Genomic DNA, 22,379 nt, shown 5'->3' with positions numbered 1-22,379 from the left:
GAATCTCATTTGTAAATGCATCACAGAACCTATGAAGAGTTAGGCTTGGCTAACTTGATCACCAAAGCAGTTATAAAAGCAAAATACAGAATTCAAGACTTCGGGGGAAAAGGAGGTAGCAAGAAAGTGGGAGGAAATTAACTCTTTCAATTCCCTGAAACTACGGGCAACTTGGTGCGATGATCCCATTTCGCCTTGGGCTGGAGAATTACCCAGAAGTATGTAAAGATCTCTGAGTTCTCCAGACCATGAAAGCCCCGCCAGGAATCAAAGACAGTGGAAGGAGGGAACTCAAGGAAATGTCAAAATCCTCACAGGCTGCATCAACACCTCTGAGCTCCCTGGTGGGTGACACTTCAGACTAATTTGCACCTTACTTGCTGGTGTAGAAAAGTGAGGTGAGTTATCCAGGTTAGATACATAATCCCCACCCATGTCTGCAAAATCTCTTCCCCACATCCGAGTCATATTTGTAAGGTTTCTTGACAACCAACTACCCTTCTAAATGCTTTGAGTTTTCATCTCCATGTACCCTCATCTTAGCCAAATCCATTGACTTTGACACATTTTTGACACCAGTCCTCAAATGAGAGCAAACTCCTGTTAGAATGTAGTTCCAGGGGCGCGTGGATGGCTCAGTGGGTTAAAGCCTCTGCATTCGGCTCAGGTCAGGTCATGATCGCAGGGTCCTGGGATGGAGCCCCACATGAGGCTATCTGCTCAGCAGGGAGCCTGCTTCCTCCTCTCTCTCTGCCTGCCTCTCTACCTACTTGTGATCTCTGTCAAATAAATAAATAAAATCTTAAAAAAAAAAAACATAGAATGTAGTTCCATAGAGATAATCGACAAACCTTAAGACAATCTCTATCTATACCGTTCTTTTTTGTCCTCAGAATTTCCAACCCTGGCAACCCCAGCGTAATGCACATACAGGTTATTTGGTGACCTTATGGGAGCGTTTCAGGGAATTTTACTTGGTGTGGGCCTTAATATTGCAATGCTGCACTTACTATTAAAAAAATGGAAGTTCCCTCTCTCTGCCCCCTGTATCAGATTTGATAAGCCATTTAAGTAACAAGAAAAGATTTTAAATCTATATTATTTTGGGCTCTGTTTTAAAGAATTAAGAAATAAAACAAGCTTTTGCTTCTGCCACGATCGCCAACCCTGTTCATGAACCAAACTGGAGGAAAAACTAGAAAAGACCTCTCCCCGTCCGCACACCCATAAATTTAATCATTTCCTCCATAGACCTGACTGACAGTCAGACGACGCTCCCACGTGATCTGTTCTAATCTCGTCAGAGGGACACGTGGTTCTAGATACTTCGTCCCCTCCCCCTCAGGGGTGGATTGTTGACAACGCCGCCGGCAGTCACGTGATCTTACGTCATCCCACCTCCTTTCCCTGAAGTCTCTGGCCCCGGATGCGCCTCTCTGTCCCCACCCGGTCGAGTTTAAGTACTGAAAGGGGGAGACACAAGATGGTGTTTCGGTTTCGGGATTTCTTAATCCACACTCTCCAGACTGAGAACAGAGAACACTGACTTATCGATTATATCGGGAAGCCCAAATGGATAGAACTCTGCGCAAAAGCTGCCGTAACGAGCTCTCATACGTCCCGTGCCCTTCTCCCTCACCCCTCACTCCGTGGTACTGGCGGAGGGCGGAGGGATCTGGAGGCGGCGGAGGGAGACGTCATTGCAGGGTTGTTTGTGCAGCCTCGGCGGCGGCGGTGACCCTCAGTGATTCGGCCGCCGCGCCGGGGGGTGGGGGGGCTGCGCGGGACTCTTTTCTTTCAGACTGACCGCGGGGCAGCTGGGGAGCATGTCGACTCCGGCCCGGAGGAGGCTCATGCGGGATTTCAAGCGGTAAGGGCCCTCATCTTCGCCTGGTTGAAGGCTCCTCCCCATAGCTGTGGGGCTGCAGGGCGGGGATCCGGGACACTTTCCTCTCATAACCCTATGAGGGCCGACCGTGGGCCCAGCGGTACCGACGGAAGCCCAGTCCTAACCCGCATTCGCACTCCCCCATCCTTGCTTGCTCATTCTTCCGACGCAAGAAATTTTGATTACCGCCCCCCGCCCCCAGAGGTAGAAAGATGGCTGTGGTCTGTCCAAGGATTCCCCGCTGCCCACTTGGGTCAGCTGCGCGACGTTGGCCCTAGAGCTCAAGCCTCATCTCTGCGCCCTTGCATCCTGTCGTGTCCGCCCCTGTCCCCCAGAAGCCGATCCTTGCAGAATCTTTTTTCTTGCTTGCTGCACCAGTTTTCCCGGATAGCCCTGCGGTCTTCGCTGAGGGGCCGGGTTGGGGCGAAAAGCGCCCCTCCCATTCTTTCTGCAGTGAGGGTGGGGTCTGCAGCGCGAGGTCCGGAGGTTGTTAACCCATCTTCCGAAACCCGACTCTCCCTCACCCGCCCGAAAGGACCTTGAGAACTGGCTTAGAGACCTGGGACTCGGGCTGGCAGCCCGGGATGCCAGTGCCTTCTGGAACTCAGCTCTGTGGCCTGATGTCTAAAGCCCTATCTATAGCCTCCAAAGTCTGGAAAAATGCCTTCTTGGAGACTGGCGCTAACCCGATACTCCCTGGGCCTCCTTTTGTAAAATAGGGTTTTGTTAGGTGGTGCTTGGGTTAGTGAGGAGGAATTGACTTTTTTTCAGTTGTTTACCTTTGATTGAATGCTTGGAGGTACGGGGGGAAAATGAGAAAACTTAGCATTACGATCCACTGCACATTTTTGAGTGTGGTTTGTTTTTGTTTTTGTTTTTCTGGAGAGATCTGCCCTGATTGAGACAAAATATCTAGTATAAAAACTTAGGTTAGCTGCTCAGGAAGTAACCTTTCAACTTCGCCATTATAAGGGCATAGGTGAGGCATTTGGATGCCGTTCTTTTGGGCTTTGGGCAGTTTTATCATTGAATGTATTTGTAATTAGCCGTTTACCTTTGGTGGGCGAGAAGCAGCCTTATTCTTTAAAGGCTTCTAGTCGTCGTGGCTTGATGTGTTTGAGCCTGACTGAAAACTATTTGAAAAGCCTAATTCAAAGTATCATGTCCTATGACAATCACTACATACAGATATGTGTATAAAGAGTCTCGTTTATTTTTCTGTTGAAATGACAGCCTTTGCAAGGAGATGCTCTGTTTGGTGCAAAAGTTGTCTTCTCCAGCTTAAAATCAAATTTCATGTTAACTCCGATTTGTGAAAGCCATGTAATAAAACTTCCAGTTTATGTCCATTGTTGCTCTGGTTTCTTACTGCCCATCTCCACAGGGCTCCTTTGGTAGTTTTCCAAGGGTTTTCAGGTTATGAGAATTTGATTGTGACAGATGTTGGAAGGTAGCCTTGTATCGGGTCAACTGATAGGAGAGGTAGATTTAGCTGTAGTGCAGATCTTTAAAATAGGGGCAGATGAAAAACATAACTGAGGCTTGATTATTTTAAAAGCTATTGGTAATTGAAGCAAATGGATTAAAGCTACTCTCCTGCTTAAAACTAGTTTGCTAATTAAATTGAATATTAGTGTTTTCAGCCATTTAATGTTTGCCTTGGTGTGGGGGATTGGTGGCCATGTTGCATTGGTAGCAATGGTTTAGACTCACACAGACCGCCTTTTCCATATTTACAGCAGCAAAAAAGATGGTCTGTGAAAATGGTTTTTGCACTTGGGGCTTTTAATTTTTACTGTTAATGGCAGTCTGTATGCATCACTTCCCAAAGATACATCTTGACCTTCATAATCAGAGAGTATTGAGTCCAAAGCTCTTTGGAATTGAGACAGTTTGGAGAGGTATTTAATAAGTATATACGTGGTTGATTGATTTTTAAGTCATATGGTTTAGTCCACCTCAACACAAGAACAAGGAAATGACTTAGTTTGTGTCAAAGTAGGTAGAATAGTCCATAACGGTTCTCTTTGGCCTGCGTAGTGACCTTAATGTTCAACTTTGAAAATTACTACTGTGGATTTCTAGGTTGCAAGAGGACCCACCTGTGGGTGTCAGTGGTGCACCATCTGAAAACAACATTATGCAGTGGAATGCAGTTATATTTGGGTGAGTAGAATGATAAATGATAGGTATAGTAATTCTTTAAGGAAAGTGAATGTGTCAATTAGGCAGAGGCTGAAGTGGAATCAGGGACTCTTACAAAAGCTGCAAATTTTTTAAAAAAATACTGCGAAGTGTTTTTGCAGTTAAGTAAAATTTGTGTTGGTGTTACTGCCTGTGATTTTATAATCACTGGGTTTTACCTGATTAAAAATATCATTTGAAACTAAAAAGAAAGGGTAAGTTATTTTGTACAAAATGTACCAAAATGTTTATGCTTGCATTTCATTCTTTTAAAAATACAAAAAGACTAAGAATAAAAAAATGCTCAGAGTTTCCAGTGTGGCAAGAATTAACAAAAAATGCTTAATACATTATATATATATTGTGAGAATTGCTCTTTTTTTTCTTTCTTTCTTTCTTTTTTTTTTTTTTCCCCAATAGAAGCAGGTTGGGGGATGGGAACAGAAGGGCAGAGAGAGAGGGGAAAAAAAATCTCAAGCAGGCTCCACAGCTATTGCCAAGCCCTACACGGGGCTTAGTTTCAACAACCCTAGGATCATGACCTGAGTTTAAATCAAGAGTTGGCTGCTTAACCACATTACATGCTAGGCACCCCACGTATATGCTTCCTGATTTAAAATTTCCTTACGCCTTTTCTTCTGTTTTTCTGGGCTTGGTCTTTCTTTTTTCACGCTTTCCAAAACTAGGGTTTGCACTAAAACTTTAAAGGAAGGAACACCTTCATAAGTGGAATTCTGAGTTGCCATTGAATTAGTTACAAGTTAAATAGTAGTGAAAAGTTAGTTTATTCTAAAGAGATTATATTAAATATTAAATTCAGGCTAACTTGCAAAAAATAATTGAACCTTGATGGTGCTGCTTAGGAAAGATGAAATTGGGATGTGGAGGCAGGGAAAAGATTTAAGCAAAAGAAAGTGAGGTTTCTTCGTTACAGTCAGTTCTGTCTAGCTGTTTTGAACAGAGCTGTTGCTTTGTTGGGAAGCAGGACACTTCGGTTTGGTACAGTTACCTTAAAGGGTATTTCTATTTTATTGTTGTAAACTGAAAATACGAGTATTTTTCTCTTAAGAATACACATTTACAAAATGACTGGTTGGTATTTATGAACTGAATTGTGTGCTAAAACATGAAAACTTAGAAAATAGTTACTCCTTATACCTGTGTCTATAAAAATATAGGGCTAGGATAATACTAAACAATATCTTAAAACTCCACAGGTCATTAAAATGAGCCCCTCTTTCTCTGTTTGAGTTTATCCTTTCCACTCTTAAAAATCAAAAAAACGGGGCACCTGGGTGGCTCAGTTGGGTAGCTGATTCTTGATCTCAGCTCAGATTTTGGATCTCAGGGTCTTAGGATTGGGCCCTATGTTGGGCTCAGCACTGGGCTTGAAGTCTACTTTAGGAGAGAGAAAAAAAAAATCAGGAAAAGGCAGAATGAAACATCTTTTAATCAGAAATCTTTTCGTTTTCAGACCAGAAGGGACACCCTTTGAAGATGGTAAGTCATTCTCAATTATGTTTTCTGTAGTATTAGAACATTGCTTTTAAGTAGGAAATTATAATACTAACATATCTACCTTAAAACTATTTTCTGTTGTTATTAGGTCAAATTAAAACTAAATAATGCTACTGAGAATTTCTAGTTCATAAAGGTCTTTTCTTTCCACATCAGCTTGACCATCTTCATTGTCAGCTCTTTGTGTCATTTTGGTAATTGGCTGTAGAACTATAGGGCTAGATGGTAGGTTAAAGGAGGATAATCATGCTTTTTTAACATTGTTATCTATGTTGATAAGGTGTTGAACTGAAATTGCTTTTTTTGTTTTTTGTTTTTTAACTGAAATTGTTCTTAAACATATGTAGCTGGGGCATCTGGCTGGCTCAGTTAGTAGAGCGTGTGACTCAGTCACAGGGTTGTAAGGTCAAGCCCCACATTGGGTGCAGAGATTACCTAAAAATAAAAAATTTTTTGAATCTTAAAAAAAAAAAGATAACATAGCTGCCAGTAGCTGCATGTACAGCTTACTTTTGATACCCATAAATAGTTAACATTCTGTGGAATTCTTTGCCTCTTAAATTTAGTTTTTCACCAAGAGCCAGAAAAATGGAAAACTGGTTCTGATACATGTTTATAATTGAGCTTTTCATCATTGATTTTAACCAGGTTCTTAGATTTTCCTTAATTATAACATAAAGTTTTAAGAATTGTTGAACAGATTTTTAATGATCAAAATGGCACTAGAACACTAACCCATTGAAGATACTTACACAAAGATACTAAATGTAGGGGCGCCTGGGTGCCTCTTTGGGTTGAGCTTCTGCCTTCAGCTAAGGTCATGATCTCAGGGTCCTGGGATCGAGCCCCACATCGTGCTCTCTGCTCAGTGGGGAGCCTGCTTCCCCTGCTCTCTCTGCCTGCTGCCCTGTCCTGTGATCTCTCTCTCTCCGTCAAATAAAATCTTTAAAAAAAAAAAAAAAAAGATTGATTGTGCTGTTTTTAAAGACATAACCTGAATGCCTAATAGGGAAAAATGGTTTAGCAAATTTATAATGTATTTAGATTGTGGAATAAACAGTAAGGTAGATCTGGAAATAAGACTCAAGAGACAAAGTTTCAGAATGATACATGTTGCATTACATTTTTACCAAATACAGGGATGCAAGTGTGTGTGTATTAAAGGGTTGTATGAACACACTTTTCAAAGTGGTTACCACTAAGGTGGGGATAAGGAATGGAAGAGAAGTACTTAAGGACTTCAGCTTTTTGCATATAGGGGGTTCTTGGGTAGTCCATGAACCCCTTCTTTTAGTCCCTAAGACTGTTCCATGGATTCTTTGTAATTAAAACTGTCTTTACACCAACACTAAGACATTTGCCCTTTTTACTGTATCAGCATTTGTACTGGTGATACAGAAACATAAGTTGCTAAAACTGGACCTATGTAGTTTTATGTAGTTTAGTATCCTGGCCCAGATCAACACAGTGGCTCTAAACTGTACTAATAGTCGCTTTATTTATTTATTTATTTATGAATTTAAAATTTGTTTAGTTTAGTTTTTTTGGGGGGGGGTAAAAGTAATCTCTACACCCAACGTGCGGGGCTCAAACCTACAACCTGGGATCAAGAGCCTCATGCTCCACCAACAGAGCCAGCCAGGTGCCCATGTTCTTTGCATTTTTAAAAACTGCCACTTTCACTTAAAATTTTTTTGTCTTGATTGCAAAAAGAAATAAATGTTCTTGTTGAAGAATAGATACTATTACCATTCTGACCCTTGGGTATACATTCTTAAAATATTCTGTGTGATGAAGCAGAAAGTATGCATAAAACACTTCTTGTAATGATTTTCTGGAGGAAAAGCACTTCTGCAGTTGTTTGAGTTGCAACTTAAACTTATTTTCATGGAACATTTTTACTTGAATGAATGAGAGACAAACTGATAATTTAGATTCGACTGTTTGGCAGACGTACTGTTTGGCAGACATACTCAAGTGATTGAAGTGAGCTGTTAGATCAAGGAAAGTGACAGTATTGTTGCTACTGATAAAGTAACCTTTCCCAGTACTTCAAGACATCTCGGATAACATCAGTAGGTGGTATTACCTAATTGTGATTTGGTTTTGGATAGTATTTAATGAAATGCCCCAAGGTTTACAACAATTGTATCATTCATTGAACCAATATTTTCTGAATGACCAGTGTATAATAGAAAATTAGGGATGAATCAGACATTTATGCAGCTTGTAACAGATTTTGATGTAACTGATGCAAAAATGTGTGTGATTTCAGATTCTACATTGCAATTAACCCTTAAAAACCTACCACTTTCTTACTATAGTAATCAAAAAGGAATATTTACAATTATCTGAAAAAAATAGGAAAATACTTTTTTCACTTACATATTTTTGTGAGACTTTGTTTTCTTCAGCCTCCTCCCAGAACAGCATATTGCAACTGATAAAATGTAGAAGCAGCTGAGAGAATCCAGCTGTCTTCTCTTAAGCCAGTCATTAAAGAGAATTGCAAAAATATGAGACAGTGCTAAGCCTCTCACTAACTTGGTGGGGAAACACATTACTTTTCATTAAATGTCATTTAAGTTAATGTGTAGTGAGTTTACAGTAATGAATGAATGAATATTTGGAAAAATTTTCTGGGTTATGGTGCCTGGCTGGCTCAGTCGGTAGAGCACGACTCTTGATCTTGGTCATGAGTTAGAGCCTCACACTGAGCATAGAAATTACTTAAAAAATTCATGAGTTAAATATGTCTAGTGTAAGAAATACTGATAGTTACATTCAGCAGCGTGCTGGAGGCAGTTTGTACTGATTCATAACAGATTGTTAAAAATTGGGAATTTTTGCAAGTTAGTTATTGAGGAGCCAGTATTTAAAAATGAAATTATTTTTCATTTTTGGTGGAAATCTGTAAAATGGTATGCTGTCATATGTGTCCCTTCCCAGCTTCACCTTCAGTTGACTTCCCATTGGAAGTTTGGGAATAAGAGTATAAAGGGGTCCTGAGACTCCATAAAGTGGGCAGAAAAAAACTTGAAAATTGCTGTTCATATTTGTGTGGGCTGAAATTTTTTACAGTAAGTTTTTTTAATTAAAGCAAATTAAAATGTACACTTTGAAAATACATAAAGACTATCTTCACTATTTAACTGTACTTTTCATAACAACTCTGATGTATTCAGAGTATGAAATAGATAACCACTTTTGATTTTGTGTATATCTTTGGCTTCCCTAATCCCAGATTTCCAGCAGCAAAAACAATGTAAAAAGGTAGAGGCTGTATACCAAATATATAGATAAAATATTGGATAAAATAAATACAAGAATGGATTTTTGTTTTGTTTTTTAAAACTACATTGTTGAAAACGGGATGAACCTTCTAGAGACATCTGGAATGGTTTAAACTTTTTTATTGACTTCATTAAGAATAAGTCTTGATTTTACTGAGTATGTCCAAGGGGTTGTAGGTAGAACACCTCTCCAACCTTCAGGTGGATGTCCTCAAAATAAAAGAACTCTGGATAGTGAATAAACAGGATAGAAATCTAGAAAAACATAGAAAACCCCAGTAATAATGGTTATTTCTGCAAAATAGAATTAGAGTTGAGAGTTCTACTTTGTACGCTGTGAACAGATTGACTTTGTTAGAATGCATAATTTTTTTAAAATCCTGTCTGTACTGACCATAAAATACCACTTTACAAGAGTGTATGTACCATGTTGGACTATAACCACAGTAGGCAGTTACATTAATACTTACTGGTTCTTGGCATATTTGAGTGAAAGGATTTGTAAGGGGATGGAAAAGACCTTTCAGAGTAATGTCCATGCCTCTGATGGAAGTCCTTTGTCATGTGGTAGTTAGCCCTTCTTAAAATCCTTTGGCATACCCCCTTCTAAGCTATAATAAACTAGCTGTAGTTTCCCAAATGTGCATTTTAAATTTCAGTAGCTAGGGCCAAATTGCCTTCCAAAAATATGGCAGTTTAACATTCCCACCCAATAGCACATGAAAGTGTGTGTTCCCAAGTGCTTGCCAGTGCTGTGTGTTACCAGTCTAACGTAAATCAAAGTATATTTCATATGTCTTATGTGCTAAGCCAGAATTGACATTACTTTTTGTGTGGTTGTACAAAAACCAGTATGGGTTGGGAATTCATTGATGAAGAGTTTAAAAAGTAATGCTTTTCTTTACCATAATTATTCTGATTTTTTTTTTCTATCTAGGTACTTTTAAACTAGTAATAGAATTTTCTGAAGAGTATCCAAATAAACCACCAACTGTTAGGTTTTTATCCAAAATGTTTCATCCAAATGGTAAGTAACATTTTATTAAACTCTATATTTGGGAAAGAGTTCTTTCCTTCCTTTTAGGCCTTGCCCCATAACTCTTACTGCAACAGGCCACTTCAGGATGTTGCTTCCATGTCAGTGTTAGCTACGTTTTTGTAGCCTAAAATCTTTAGAAGGTTCCAAATTTCAGGTAAAGTTGTTTTGTCTTAATACTTTTGATTTTGAAATAATACTATTTATTTGTAGAAATAGAAGGATACCAAAAAATTTTTGCTTAAAATTTAGCTTTTTAAAAAAATTTAGCCTGGGTGGTTCACTGGGTTAAGCCTCTGCTTTCGGCTCAGGTCAGGATCTCAGGGTCCTGAGATCAAGCTCCGCCTCGGGCTCTCTGCTCAGTGGGAGGCCGCCTCCTCCCTCTCTCTCTCTGCCTACTTGTGATCTCTCTATCAAATATAAATAAATAAATAAAAATCTTAAAAATACAAAGAGGGCACCTGGGTGGCTCATTTGGTTGAGTGTCTTTGGCTTGCCTCGTGATCCCACGGTCCTGGGATCAGCTACATTGGGGTCCCTGCTCAGTAGGGAGTCTGCTTCTCCCTTTAACCTTTCCCCCCTTGTGATCTCTTCCCCCTCCCTCTCTCCCCCCTCAAATAAATAAAATCTAAAAATAATAAGTACAAATAAATGCTTGTACAAAATTGAGATCATATTGTATGTAATTAAGTAACATTTTTATGAACTGTGAATATCTTTCCTTATTAAATATTCTTTTGCATCATTCTTAATGGCTGCATAAATGTTCTGTGAGGTTACCATAATCAGTCTGTCCAGTTTTTGGTGATTTTCAGGGTTTTTTAAAGATTTTATTTTTTAGGGGCACCTGGGTGGCTCAATGGGTTAAAGCCTCTGCCTTCAGCTCAGGTCATTATCTCAGGGTCCTGAGCTCGAGCCCTGCCTCCGTCAGGCTCTCTGCTCAGTGGGAGGCCTGCTTCTCCCTCTCTCTCTACCTGTCTCTCTGCTTCCTTGTGATCTCTGTCAAATAAAATCTTTTTAAAAATATTTTTTATTTTGAGAGAGAGTGCAAGTTCGGGGGGAGGGGTGCAAAGAGGGGGAGAGTGAGAATTTTTTTTTTTTAAGATTTTATTTATTTACAGAGATCACAAGTAGGCAGAGAGGCAGGCAGAGAGTGAGAGGGAGAAGCAGGCTCCTGGCTGAGCAGAGAGCCCGATGCAGGGCTTGATCCCAGAACCATGAGATCATAACCAGAGCCGAAGGCAGAGGTTTAACCCACTGAGCCACCCAGGTGCCCCAAGATTGAGAATCTTAAGCAGGCTTCATGTTCAAGGTGGAGCCTATCATGGGGCTCTATCTCATGATATTAAACTGAATATTAATAACTTAATATTAATATAATTTAATATTAAACAATATTAAGATCAAGACCTGAGCCAAAATCAAGATTCGGTTCCCAGCCAAGTGCCCCAGGTTGTTTGTAATTTTAATTGGCACTTAGAACATTCTTGAAAATCTTCCCAAATAACCATGAATATTATTATAGAACAAGTTTTTAGAAGTGGGATTACTGGGTCAAAGGTTCGTACGTTTTTAAGGGTTTTTTTTAAGTACAGTTTTTTATTTTTTCTATCATTCCTATTTTTATGTGGAGAAATAAATTTTTTTATTTACATTTTAAGATTTCATTTATTTATTCGACACAGAGAACACAAGCAGGGGCAGGGGCAGGCAGAGAGGGAGAAGCAGGCTTCCTGAGGAGCAGGGAGCTTAATGTGGGTCTCAGTCCCAGGACTCTGGGATCATGACCTGAGCTCAAGGCAGATGCCTAACCAGCTGAGCCACCCAGGCACCCCTGGAGAAATTTTTTATTCCTGTTTTCCATGATTTCTGACTGACTCTTTGTAATTAAATCTGCTCTTCTATAATTTCCTGTTTACTTCTAATACATGTATATTCCTGGATTATAAATTACTGTACAAAAGACTTTCCAAAATATTTAAGCTTTCCTTTTTGTAACCTTGGCTCATTTAAATATGGTCTTCCCCATCAGTTAACTTACTTTCAGAAGGAGTCACTTAATATTTATTCCACTGTAATCAAAAACTTACTACTGAATTGACCCACAATGTAGTAAGAAGGCTCTGTAAATGAAGGTGGGAAAGACTGTACAATGTGCCAGGGGTTCTGTGTATGGAGGTATGGTATTTTCATCCTTGGGGAAACAGTGTATTTGATTATTTCTTACTCCTTCGTAATAGTGGTTTCCCTTTTTTTCTTTTACTGGTACTTTTTTATTAACTTTCTGATACACTTTTTAAGCATCTTTATTTGAAATATAATTCATATATTATGCTGTTCATTCATCTAAATTTTACAGTTCAGGGGTTTTTAGTACATTGAGTTGTACAACTGTCACCATATCAATTTTAGAACATTTTTCTCATTCTCTCCCAAAAATTCTGTGACAGTTGGCAATCACTCCCCTTTATCCCAGCACCCTAGCCCTAGGCAGTCCTATTTTCTTACCTCTGTAGATTTGCCTGTACTGGACGTTTCTTATAAATGAAATCCTGTAATACATGTGGTCTTTTGTGACTGACTGCTTTCAGCTAGCATAGTTTTCAGGGTTCATCTGTGTTGTAATTGTATTCCTTTCCTTTTATTGCTGAAGGAAATTTCATTATTTGGATATATACTGTATCTTGTTTATCTATTCATTAGTTGATGGATGCTTGATTTCTGGTTTACTTTTGGATTATTTCTTAGAAATAGTTACTAGTTCAAAACTTTAAAAATCATTTTGTACTTTTATGGGTCTTACAGAGGTGATAATTGTTTTTTAGACCCGCTAAGTTTGATGTTCCTGTGGGATAGATAATAAGACACTAAGCTGTGCTGTTTTTTTGTTTTTTTTTTTTAAGATTTTATTTATTTATTAGAGAGTGAGCACATGCAGGGGGAATAGCAGGCAGAGGGAGAAGTGGACTTCCTGCTGAGCAGGGAGCCTAATGTGGCATAAATACTTGAAATCAATATTTGAAAATTGTGGGACTTGATCCCAGAACCCAGGATCATGACCTGAGCCGAAGGCAGCTGCTTAACTGATTGAACCACCCAGGCATCCCACTTAGGCTCTCTAAAACTAGTAACTGTAAGTAGCTAGCACATGGATGGTCATTGAGGCCATGAGAGTGAAGAACATCACCCTGAGGGTGTACACTGGGCCAGAAGAAAAAGGATGGAGGATAGAGAGAGCCCTGAGAAATGACAATATTTAAGTATAATTTGCCTCCTCTCTCCCAAAAAGCCTTACTTACTCTTGTCTTTATGTAAGATGATCAGGCTTGCTCAGTGAAGCTTTCCAAAGTTGGCAGTATCTGTAACATTAAATGCATTTATCCTTTGTCAATGTAGCATTTCTACTTTTGGAAATACGTCATGTAGACATAGAGTCTCACAAGAGGGTAAAAATTTATGTTCGTTGTATTTTCACATAATCAGTTCAAGAGGGGAAAAAACTTCCCAAATGTTAGAATTTAAACGTGTTAATCACTGGATTTTTATTTTTTGATTATGAAAGGAATGCATTCTCATTATAAAAGAAATCACAAAATGCAAGAATCCTGTTACTTAGAACCAGGACTTAAATTTGGCATTTAGTCTTACAAATGTTTTTGTAACTACACAGACTTCAAATGAAAACAATTATACTTCAAATGAAAATACTTAAAACATTTTGTAAAAAATGTCGTTTTCCTCTAAAATTTGAAAACTTATTAAGGTGGTCTACATTGTGGATGTCTTTCTGTATCAGTTAACAGAGGGTAGATGTGTATCTTTTCTGTTGGCTACATTGGTATTGATTATATAAATGTACTGTTATCCAGTCACCTCTTTAGGTCCATAAACAGTATATAAACACTTATAAATCGTATCATAGTGAACTCTTCCTATAAATAAAACTTCATGTGTCTACATTTATTTCTTTTAGGAATAATTTCTGGGAGAGTAATTATGATGTCAAAAAATAAGGTGTTTGGTTTTTTTTTTTCAAGAGCTTTATTTAAAGAGTTTAGAAATAGAAGATTCAAACCGATAGGCTATAAGGTGGGTGTTGAAAAAATTGAACTCTGACAAAGTTCCCTAATGAAAAGGTGCAAAATAAGAGACCTTAGTTTTAACACTGGTTTTCCTGTGAGACAGGAGGGTTTGGTAACAATGTTCAGAACTTCTGACTGGGCCAAGCATTCTGTTTGTGGTAAAGATTTCTCTTTTAACTGTTAAATATGATAAAGTTAATAGGTAACCAATTTTAGTGTTGTCTTTGCAGTGTATGCTGATGGTAGCATATGTTTAGATATCCTTCAGAATCGATGGAGTCCAACATATGATGTATCTTCTATCTTAACATCAATTCAGGTAAGGGTGTGTTAGGTTGCATGATCATTTTTTTCAAGATTCTGTGGGATACAGGCAGCTCCTTCAGGAGCAGTAGCAGGTAACCAATGGCATAGCCTGGATAAAACCCCACAATTTGCAGACAGCTGGTCTGCTTTTTTGTTAGTGACCACAGTGGATCAAACCCACAGTCAATTTCCTGATCCTTGTGTAAATAAAGTGTTCTCACAGGTAGGTATTTATGCCCATGCAGCATAGCCACAGGATGTGGAAAAGGAAAATACTTCTTAGAAATAGTGAAAGAAAAACCTCTTATCAATACATGATTAGTAATCCAAAAAAAAAAAAAAAAAATAGTGAAAGATGATTGCTTAGAAAAACCATAGGGACCTCAGGAAACTGAAGTGCAGAGAATCATTAAGTATGATAGCCTATCCAAGAAATCCTATTAAAAAAGAAGAGATCGTGTTACCATTTGCCAAAAACACTGGCAGATTATTTCAGAGTTGACCTTGAATGACAATTTTGGAGAGGTGGAATGAGGGATGTTTTAGTTTATGTGGATGTGAGAGGAGCAGAAGGAAAATTTTGGTTTGTGACCTTTTTTTTTAAAGCTTTTCCTATCATGTTTTATAAACATTGTTTTCAGCTTCCCTATTTCATTCTGTTGCTGCTAGATGTGTATGTTTTCTTGATGAAACAAGATTCTCTATCCAACTTACTGTCAGACATTTGTAACCACAAAAATAGAGTTTAACTTCGGAAAATGTTAGTTGCTATTTCTAGGTATTATATATTAACCAAATCAAGCTTTTTATTTCTTGGCTAATAGTTCAGTATGTTGAAGAATATTCTTTCCTAATTTCTTTGAAATTAGACGTTTTAAGGCAGTTGAGTACTATGTGTTTTGGAAGTTTCAGTTCTCTAGCAGGAGGAAATTACTGAATTGATCAAGCCATTTCTGAAAGTATTTAAGACCTGAAAATACAGAAGATACACTAATATCTGCCATTTCTTTACTGAGTAATTTGGTTTTCTGTACAACCCGTATGCTCGGTATCTGACCTATGTTAATGTAAAGAATAACTCTCCACAGATTTTTTCCTTTCTCTTTCCTTCCAGTCTCTGCTGGATGAACCAAATCCAAACAGTCCAGCCAATAGCCAGGCAGCACAGCTTTATCAGGAAAACAAACGAGAATATGAGAAAAGAGTTTCGGCCATTGTTGAACAAAGCTGGAATGATTCATAATAGACAACTGGTCTGTTAATTTTTTTCATCATTGTTGTGTATAATTTACCTCTCAGTAGAAAGGCTAACAAATTTTAAGTGCCACAGGTTTTAAGGATTCTGCAGAAAAAAAAAAAGTCCTTCAGTTTAGAACCTACAAAAGCTTGTGTATCTTGATTAATGTACTTTTTATTGCATGGTGTGAACTAAGTTATTGCTTACATAAATTTGTAATATATCCTGTTTGTATTTTTTTCCAAGTGTATAATGTTGGTGTGGAGTTTTCATGACAGAATAATACACATTTTGTAAATCTGTACTTTTTTCAAATATTGAATGCCTTATTTTTGAATTCTTTAGATTTTTAAATTGGAGAAAAGCACTTAAAGTTTTTTATATATGAATATTACATGTAAAGCTGTTAAAATACATAACTTCAGTGCAAGAGACTTTGTCACTTATTTCCTTATCTGTGTAGGAGGGGTTAATAAGTCTCTAGCTCTCCCATCAATTAATAGTTTCATTTCCAATTTCAAAAGAACAGATTTATATTTTATCAAGAAATTCTTCAAATTTGATTCTAACCACCAATTATAATTTCAGACTTTATTTTAAATGTTTGAATGAAACTATATCCATTTCACTTGAGCAATTATAGACATAACTGGTTTGATTCTGTCCAACTCTGTATTTAGGCCACGTGTTACTGTTTTTCATGCACTACTTACTGTTAAACTGTACCTTTCGCAATTTCACAGTTTGTACCTCTACCATGAGGAATTGGCACCTCTACCGGAAACAGAGAACTAATGCAACTTATTTGCTGCTTGATAGCACTTTAAAAGATTTTTGATAATGAAGAAAGTAAAACCATAAACATTTACCAAAATCCATGCCCCACTATTAACTGAGTAAGAATCGGTTGCATTGGTTTAGCAAGGCAGATATTTGGAAGGAATCTTGGTGTAACTGAAAATATTTGAAAACTGCCTTTTAATGCAATTGCATATCTGTTTATTCTGGAAAAATGTTTTAATACCAGGGCCTGCTGAGTTGCTTTCTTTCTCTTGTGGAGATTTTTTTTTTTATCTCCTAAGTTGTATAAAAGTTGTACTGCATCTTAGTTTACTGGATAAATTTAAAACACAGTATTGTAGAAAGCTAATACAAAGCTATCCTATGCCTTCAAATAGTACAGAAAATGGAAAATATACAAGTAAATTCTGTTGAACCACCTGTGTAGTCTTTCTAGTAGTTAAAACAGCTATATGAGTAACCCCAATATAGTTTCTTGTCCTATTCTTAACTAGTTTAGTAAGCTAACAGTTTCTCTATTGGAAGACGAGGATTGCAGTATCTACAGCTTCTATTTTTTAAGCCAAGTTTAACACTGGAAGGATAAGTGCTGATGTTTCCCTTTAAAAGCTATTACCTGGCAAAATTTTGGGTCAGTGTACGATCCTAGAAGCTTTTCATACAAATAAGAGTCCATTTGCTGGAATGAATGGCCAAAAAAAGAGATGCTTACAGGTACTTCTTGGTCATAGTAAATGTGATGCTTTCATACTCAGCTCTGAGACAAAGTGTAGCTCCTGTAGACATCTAATCCAGTGACAAACTCTTAAAATATACAGTAGATATGAGAGTACTCCCCTCTTACTTCATTAAATGCTATTTGGTTGCTGCTTCAAAAGCTATTTTTATCCTAATATGCTTTCCTTTTCAATATTTCCTTATCAATATTTTCAGGTATTGATAATTATGGGGGGGTCACATCTCCCTTAACAGGGAGTCGCTGAGCTCCAAGTCCTAAATTCAACACATGCATAAAATTCCTACCTCATCCACATTCCCACTGGAGAAAATTCTTAGGATTCATCTTCTCCCAGTTACTCCTGAACTTTTTTCTTCAGCCTTGGAACAGATTCCTATTTCTTTGGTTGAGTACTAGATGTAAACCTTCAATTTTTACAAGGTTATACCATACAAAAAGTGTTTACTTTTAAACTAGGTAGACTTTATAAATGTGTTGTTACAGCAAGAGGCTAGAACTAAGTTGTTTACTTCAGTATGAAGTTGGATTCATGCTAAAGCTGAAATGCATTTGTAATACTTCCTCTGTAACAGTACTTCTGACATAGAATGCTCTGTGTGCATAACACCATTTGAAGCACTTTAACGTATGTGATCACAATTCAGACTTAGAGTAATCCTGTGAGGTAGATACCATTATATTACTGATGAGGAATACAGGTACAGAGAGAATAAGTAAGTGATTTGTTGAAGATAAGCCAGCTAGCAAGTATAGAACTGGGATTTGTACCTGGACAGTCTGGTCTTTTAGCCAAGAAGTAGACTATCCCTCAAGAAATATTAAGATATTGAGTCCAGTTTTAGAAAATCTATTAGACTTAAATATGTCTCTCTCATTTTTTAAAAATGCTTTAGTTGATTTAGACTTTGGGTAGAGACTGGTATCTATCCAGTGAAGAAGTTTTCTTGACCACCATTTTCTATCTCTCTCTTTCTCTCTCTTTTTTTTTTAATATAGGTACACCTTCTGGCCTCTGATATAAAGGACTATAACTTATGACTTATCAATAGACCAATTTTTTCCCCCCTTCATGGAAATATTCTTGAGTCTGTGCCCCCCCCACACACCCCAATGAAAGTTCCATGAGTAACTTCTGAAACTGACCTAAAAAATCTTACTCCTGTTAAGTAGGTGGAAGGTAGTAGGGAAAAAATTAAAGGTGCCTGTATTTTGTGCTCAGTAAACAAAGTACCTGTCTACTTAATTGATTTATTTAGTACTTGTGAGAAAGAACCCTAGGGCTCATAATGTACAATTTAGAGTTACGTCTGAGGTATTTTGAGCTCTCAGTTCTCCCAGGTTTTAAGAGATAGGGATCAACTTTTTAGTTCTTGGTGGTATTTATTACAATTCCTTTCTGTTGCATTTTGAAATGCAGAGTCCCTGAGGAATCTCAGTTATGTGGGGATTATCATGTAAATAAAGTCAGTAGTTGCAAAGCTATTAAAGGCAAAAGAAATTGCCCATAAGGCAAGGGCCTTATGCCAAAATGGTAGCTCTGTTACATCAGTTCCCATCTAGTTAGGGAAAAACTGCTGTCAGATAGGAATAAAGATTAGTTTTCTTTAGTTATTCAAGTATGTGGCATGGAGGAAAGATATTAGGAACAGTTTTATTGAGTTTACTTTTTTCTCTGTCCTTTGAAAAAGAATATACAAATGTGTGCCATTCCTCTTTGAGTAATTTTTCCACCTCTCCTCAACCCCAGCTGTATTGGTTTAAAATTTTGTTAATAACTTCTTGAGGTTTTTACATTTCCTATATATAGCATGGGCTAGGGCTTTTTTTAGATTGGGCCAGAAAGACAAATTAGCTGTGTCTTTTGCAAACCTTTTTGAGTATATGACTTCTCAAGCTCAGCAACATTAGCTCCTTTCTGGTTGAAATCAAGAACCCTGGAAGGAGGAACTCCAAGCTTCCTCTTTTTTGGAGGATTTAGCCTTGGGTGAAAAAGCCTGTATGGACTGACTGTCAGAACTGCCACTTAGTTGAGTGGTAAAGCTTGGCCATGTGAGGCTTTTATCAGTAACTTGTACAATAATATGTATGAGAAGACTTCAGAGCCCCTGTGACAAGAAATAATCTTTTAGCTGGTTAGAGAAGTCTTTGTATGGTGACAGTCTTAGCAAGTATGATGCTTCTATAGTCTCTTGGGGAGGGAGGTTAACTACCTAAATTCTTTTCTGGAAGATTGGGATCCTTAAAGCCACTGGTTTGGGTACTTGTCTAGAGGGGATCAAAGCCTATCTATGAAAGGATCTCCTTAGGCCCATCAACCTGTACCATTCAGTTGTCATTTCTTCCTGGAATGCCGAAGGGTTCTATGGTGTCTTGAAGGCTGCCAAAATGCAAACATTAAGAGCACTTAAGGCAGACCTCTTAGTGCTGCTTCCTGTCTGAAGCTCAAGGTGTAAGTTGCCCTTTCCCTTCCCCCGTTACAAACAAGACCTTTTGCCAAGAATAGCAGAGCCCCCAGCTGAATTGGACTGGCTGCACTCCTGACTAAGAGAATATCAAATACAGCGAGGTTTGCAGAAATTTGGTCTCTGTATAAAGTCATTTTACAAAACTGAGTTGGGAGATTTTATGTTACTGTAGTAGTATGAGTACAAAGACCACAAGGAACTGGAACTTTCTTTTCCTGATAACATCCTGAGGAGAGTATAGGAAAAGAATCAGAGATTCCAGCCCATGTCACCTTCGGCCATATCACCTCCAGAAAAAGATGGATTAGTAATCCTTGCTGTGTTTTAGTGGGTTATGGTTATAGACCTGTACCTGAACGAGTATGTAAGGCTATGGTTTCAAGTCAAGACTCTCTAGAAAAGGCTGCCTTTAGAATGAAGACGATCTCTCTCCCAGGGTTGGGTACAAGGGTTCTTCTGCAAACCAGTAAGATCAGTGAGGGCAATTCTAGGGCTCGGTGACAGGCTGACGAACCCATCTGTTCAGGGAGAAAGTTCCCCTCCCTGGCTTTTGTTAGCCCTTACACATTGATTCTTTGATGGGCTGCATATTCTTTTGCACTCAGCAGCTTGAGAACAGCACAACCCCCATGGCACCTTCTCAAAACCAAGTCTGACAGATCATGCTGTAAGAGCAACAATACAAGTACAGTTCCAAAGGTTGGAATGTAAATCCAAATACTAGGAAACTCCTTTCCAGACACCTGTGGCATTACATGCACAGACCTAGGCAGGAGGCCAGCAGGTTAGCAGAGGACCTCTAAAGTTCAAGCTCCAAGTCCTCTGGAGACACTGATGAGCATATTCCAGTTTTGTTACAAAAGTAGAATGTAGTCATTAGAAATAATTTGGTAAACACAAAGGTAGAAGGAAGCATGAGTCATTGTCTCACCACCTGAGAAGTTGAAAACAAGTAGTTTAAGGGGAAGTGGGACTATAGGTGATGGATCAAGCCCAACAGTTCCCAGTCAGCTGGAGCCCACAGTTCACACCAAAGATAAAGTCCCATGGGTTTACAAGGTGACATTCAGGTAAGCCTGCCATGCCAGTGCTTGGGCAAAGGCCATGTTCATGGGGAGAGGAGCATATCCACACCCTTCACAAGCCCCAGACCCTAGATGCAAGTGGTACAGGGGTTCCAAGGCACATAGTGTTAGGGGAGAACTGCAATGTACCTATAAGCTCTGGCCACGGGCTGACCCCCACCCCCATCCTGGAGGTTTTGCTTCTACCTCCCTCTCTGGGACTGCCAGACATCTGATTAAGGCTGAATTGTTCAGTGCCTGTTGCCCTTCATTTTGTCAGCATAGCTACTGAGGACTTAATGGGTGCCAACTCATGACTGGCCCTACCACACAACTGGAACTGATGTGGTCTGCCCTTCTGAAGCCTTGGGGTCAGAGCCTGGTCTTGTGGGGGTGACTGTGGGTGCTCATTTTTCTTTTGTGTAAGTTTTAGTTGAAACATTTTTCCACAGCTTGGCCTCAAAGGGAGAGTAGAGTAGGAGTGAAGCAGGGAGAGCTCACTAAATGCCAGTTACTGAAGGAGAAATTTTTCCACCAAATTCTCCAATAAAGATCAAAGAATCATCCCCCACCTCACAGATCCCTACACGGAGGTGAAGTAAATCAGGAAGAAGGAATTTATCTATCAGTGCACATCTAGGTTCAGTTAAATGTTCTTATTATAAGAAGTTATAAAAGAGAAAGGAAGATGCAGTCCCCGCAGTGAGATTTTGGTGCTAGGATTCACAGCAAAGCAAGGGCTTTAGTCAGAAGGCCCAAACAGTTCAAGGTTGACCTCCTTACAGTTAATCACCCTTTCACTAAACCAGGGAAAGACAAAGTCTGCCTCAAGATGCCCTAACAGCATTTCTCCTAGGCAACTAGGTTGGAAGACCATAATCAAGGTTCTTTTGGGGGTCATTTGCCTACCTTTCCTAGGCTGGGAAAGAAGGATGGAACTTGGGCTGGGACCACCCAGGTTATTTCTAACGAGCCCTCTGCCTGCCAGCACTAAGGAAAAAAACTCTGGTTCACATGTCCATGCCTAAGATATGTTAAGAATTACAGCTCTGTCTAATGGGAACTTAATAATCTCAATTTTTACTTTTCTTATTTTGATTCCCAAAGGTGATGTATTCTTGTTACCCCTGCCGCCTCAGCTGGTCCTGTCTGTGGGCAAGGCTTCAGGCCCACCTCCCTCCCTGACAAGACCACATACGCGAAGGACTCTGCCCCTAATGCTGACATTGTGAGAAAAACTAAACCAAAATGAGAAAGGCAGCCAACATACTGCCACCCTTGGACATGAAAGTCCTAACTTGGAAGGAACAGAGTAAACTTTGGGGAAGAAACAGAACCTCGTCGGGCTTTTCACTTAAATAAATGAATAAATAGGCTCTTTCACTTGCTTGTTCTTTACTTTAATGAAAAGCAAGCCCAGAGAGATTCTTTTTCTTCCCCAAGGAATATGAATGAAAAAAATATATGTAAAATAAAGTTTTAAAATATATTGTTATAGATGTAATACATATTTTATATTTATTTTCTATATATAGAAATACATATATAATCTCCATGAGGGCAAATTTTTTAGTGCACATTCAGTATTCATTAAAGGAAGCAATTTCCATATGACCACAATCTGCTTGAGTTCTAAAACCCTTGCCTCTTAAGATTTGTGTTTAGTCTTACTCCTACAGAACCAAAAGGTGTCCCTTAACTAGTCAAGGATAAGAGCCATGACTAGATGACATGATACCTAGACTACAGTCCTCAGATTCCAGAAG

The 22,379-nt window shown here is 38.7% G+C and overlaps 1 protein-coding gene and 1 long non-coding RNA gene across 4 annotated transcripts; one reads left to right on the top strand and one right to left on the bottom strand.

The window, feature by feature from the left end:
• The first annotated feature begins 1,680 nt into the window (after positions 1 to 1,680).
• UBE2B (ubiquitin conjugating enzyme E2 B) lies at positions 1,681 to 22,108 on the top strand. 3 transcript variants are annotated; one of them, XM_004744964.3, is made up of 7 exons: positions 1,681 to 1,870; positions 3,974 to 4,054; positions 5,547 to 5,572; positions 9,821 to 9,910; positions 14,232 to 14,320; positions 15,422 to 15,560; positions 21,721 to 22,108. In XM_004744964.3, the coding sequence occupies exons 1-6, from the start codon at positions 1,827 to 1,829 to the stop codon at positions 15,548 to 15,550; spliced, it is 459 nt and encodes a 152-aa protein (XP_004745021.1). In that variant the 5' UTR covers positions 1,681 to 1,826; the 3' UTR covers positions 15,551 to 15,560; positions 21,721 to 22,108. The 3 variants fall into 3 exon arrangements, with proteins under 3 accessions (XP_004745021.1, XP_044931435.1, XP_004745019.1); XM_045075500.1 differs by lacking the exon at positions 21,721 to 22,108 and adding an exon at positions 18,081 to 18,311; XM_004744962.3 differs by lacking the exon at positions 21,721 to 22,108 and having other exon boundaries at positions 1,682 to 1,870; positions 15,422 to 16,763.
• LOC123390788 lies at positions 8,986 to 14,234 on the bottom strand. The gene is made up of 2 exons (XR_006605368.1): positions 13,219 to 14,234; positions 8,986 to 9,138 (listed from the first exon to the last, which is right to left on the bottom strand). It is a non-coding gene; the product is annotated as an uncharacterized LOC123390788 (long non-coding RNA).
• Positions 22,109 to 22,379: the final 271 nt, after the last annotated feature.

Source organism: Mustela putorius, unplaced genomic scaffold (assembly GCF_011764305.1).
Source record: "Mustela putorius furo isolate JIRA1106 unplaced genomic scaffold, ASM1176430v1.1 tig00000145_pilon_pilon_pilon, whole genome shotgun sequence".
Taxonomy (NCBI): Eukaryota; Metazoa; Chordata; class Mammalia; order Carnivora; family Mustelidae; genus Mustela; species Mustela putorius.
The sequence above is the reverse complement of the archived record's forward strand: the minus strand, read 5'-3'. Positions and strand labels throughout refer to the sequence as shown.

What these genes read in the sequence shown, in the direction of transcription:
- UBE2B (XM_004744964.3), top strand. Translation starts at nt 1,827, where the DNA reads ATGTCGACTCCGGCCCGGAGGAGGCTCATGCGGGATTTCAAGCG. An exon ending in TGGAATGCAGTTATATTTGG is followed by an intron (nt 4,055 to 5,546) that starts GTGAGTAGAATG and finishes TTTCGTTTTCAG; the next exon opens with ACCAGAAGGGACACCCTTTG. An exon ending in AGGGACACCCTTTGAAGATG is followed by an intron (nt 5,573 to 9,820) that starts GTAAGTCATTCT and finishes TTTTCTATCTAG; the next exon opens with GTACTTTTAAACTAGTAATA.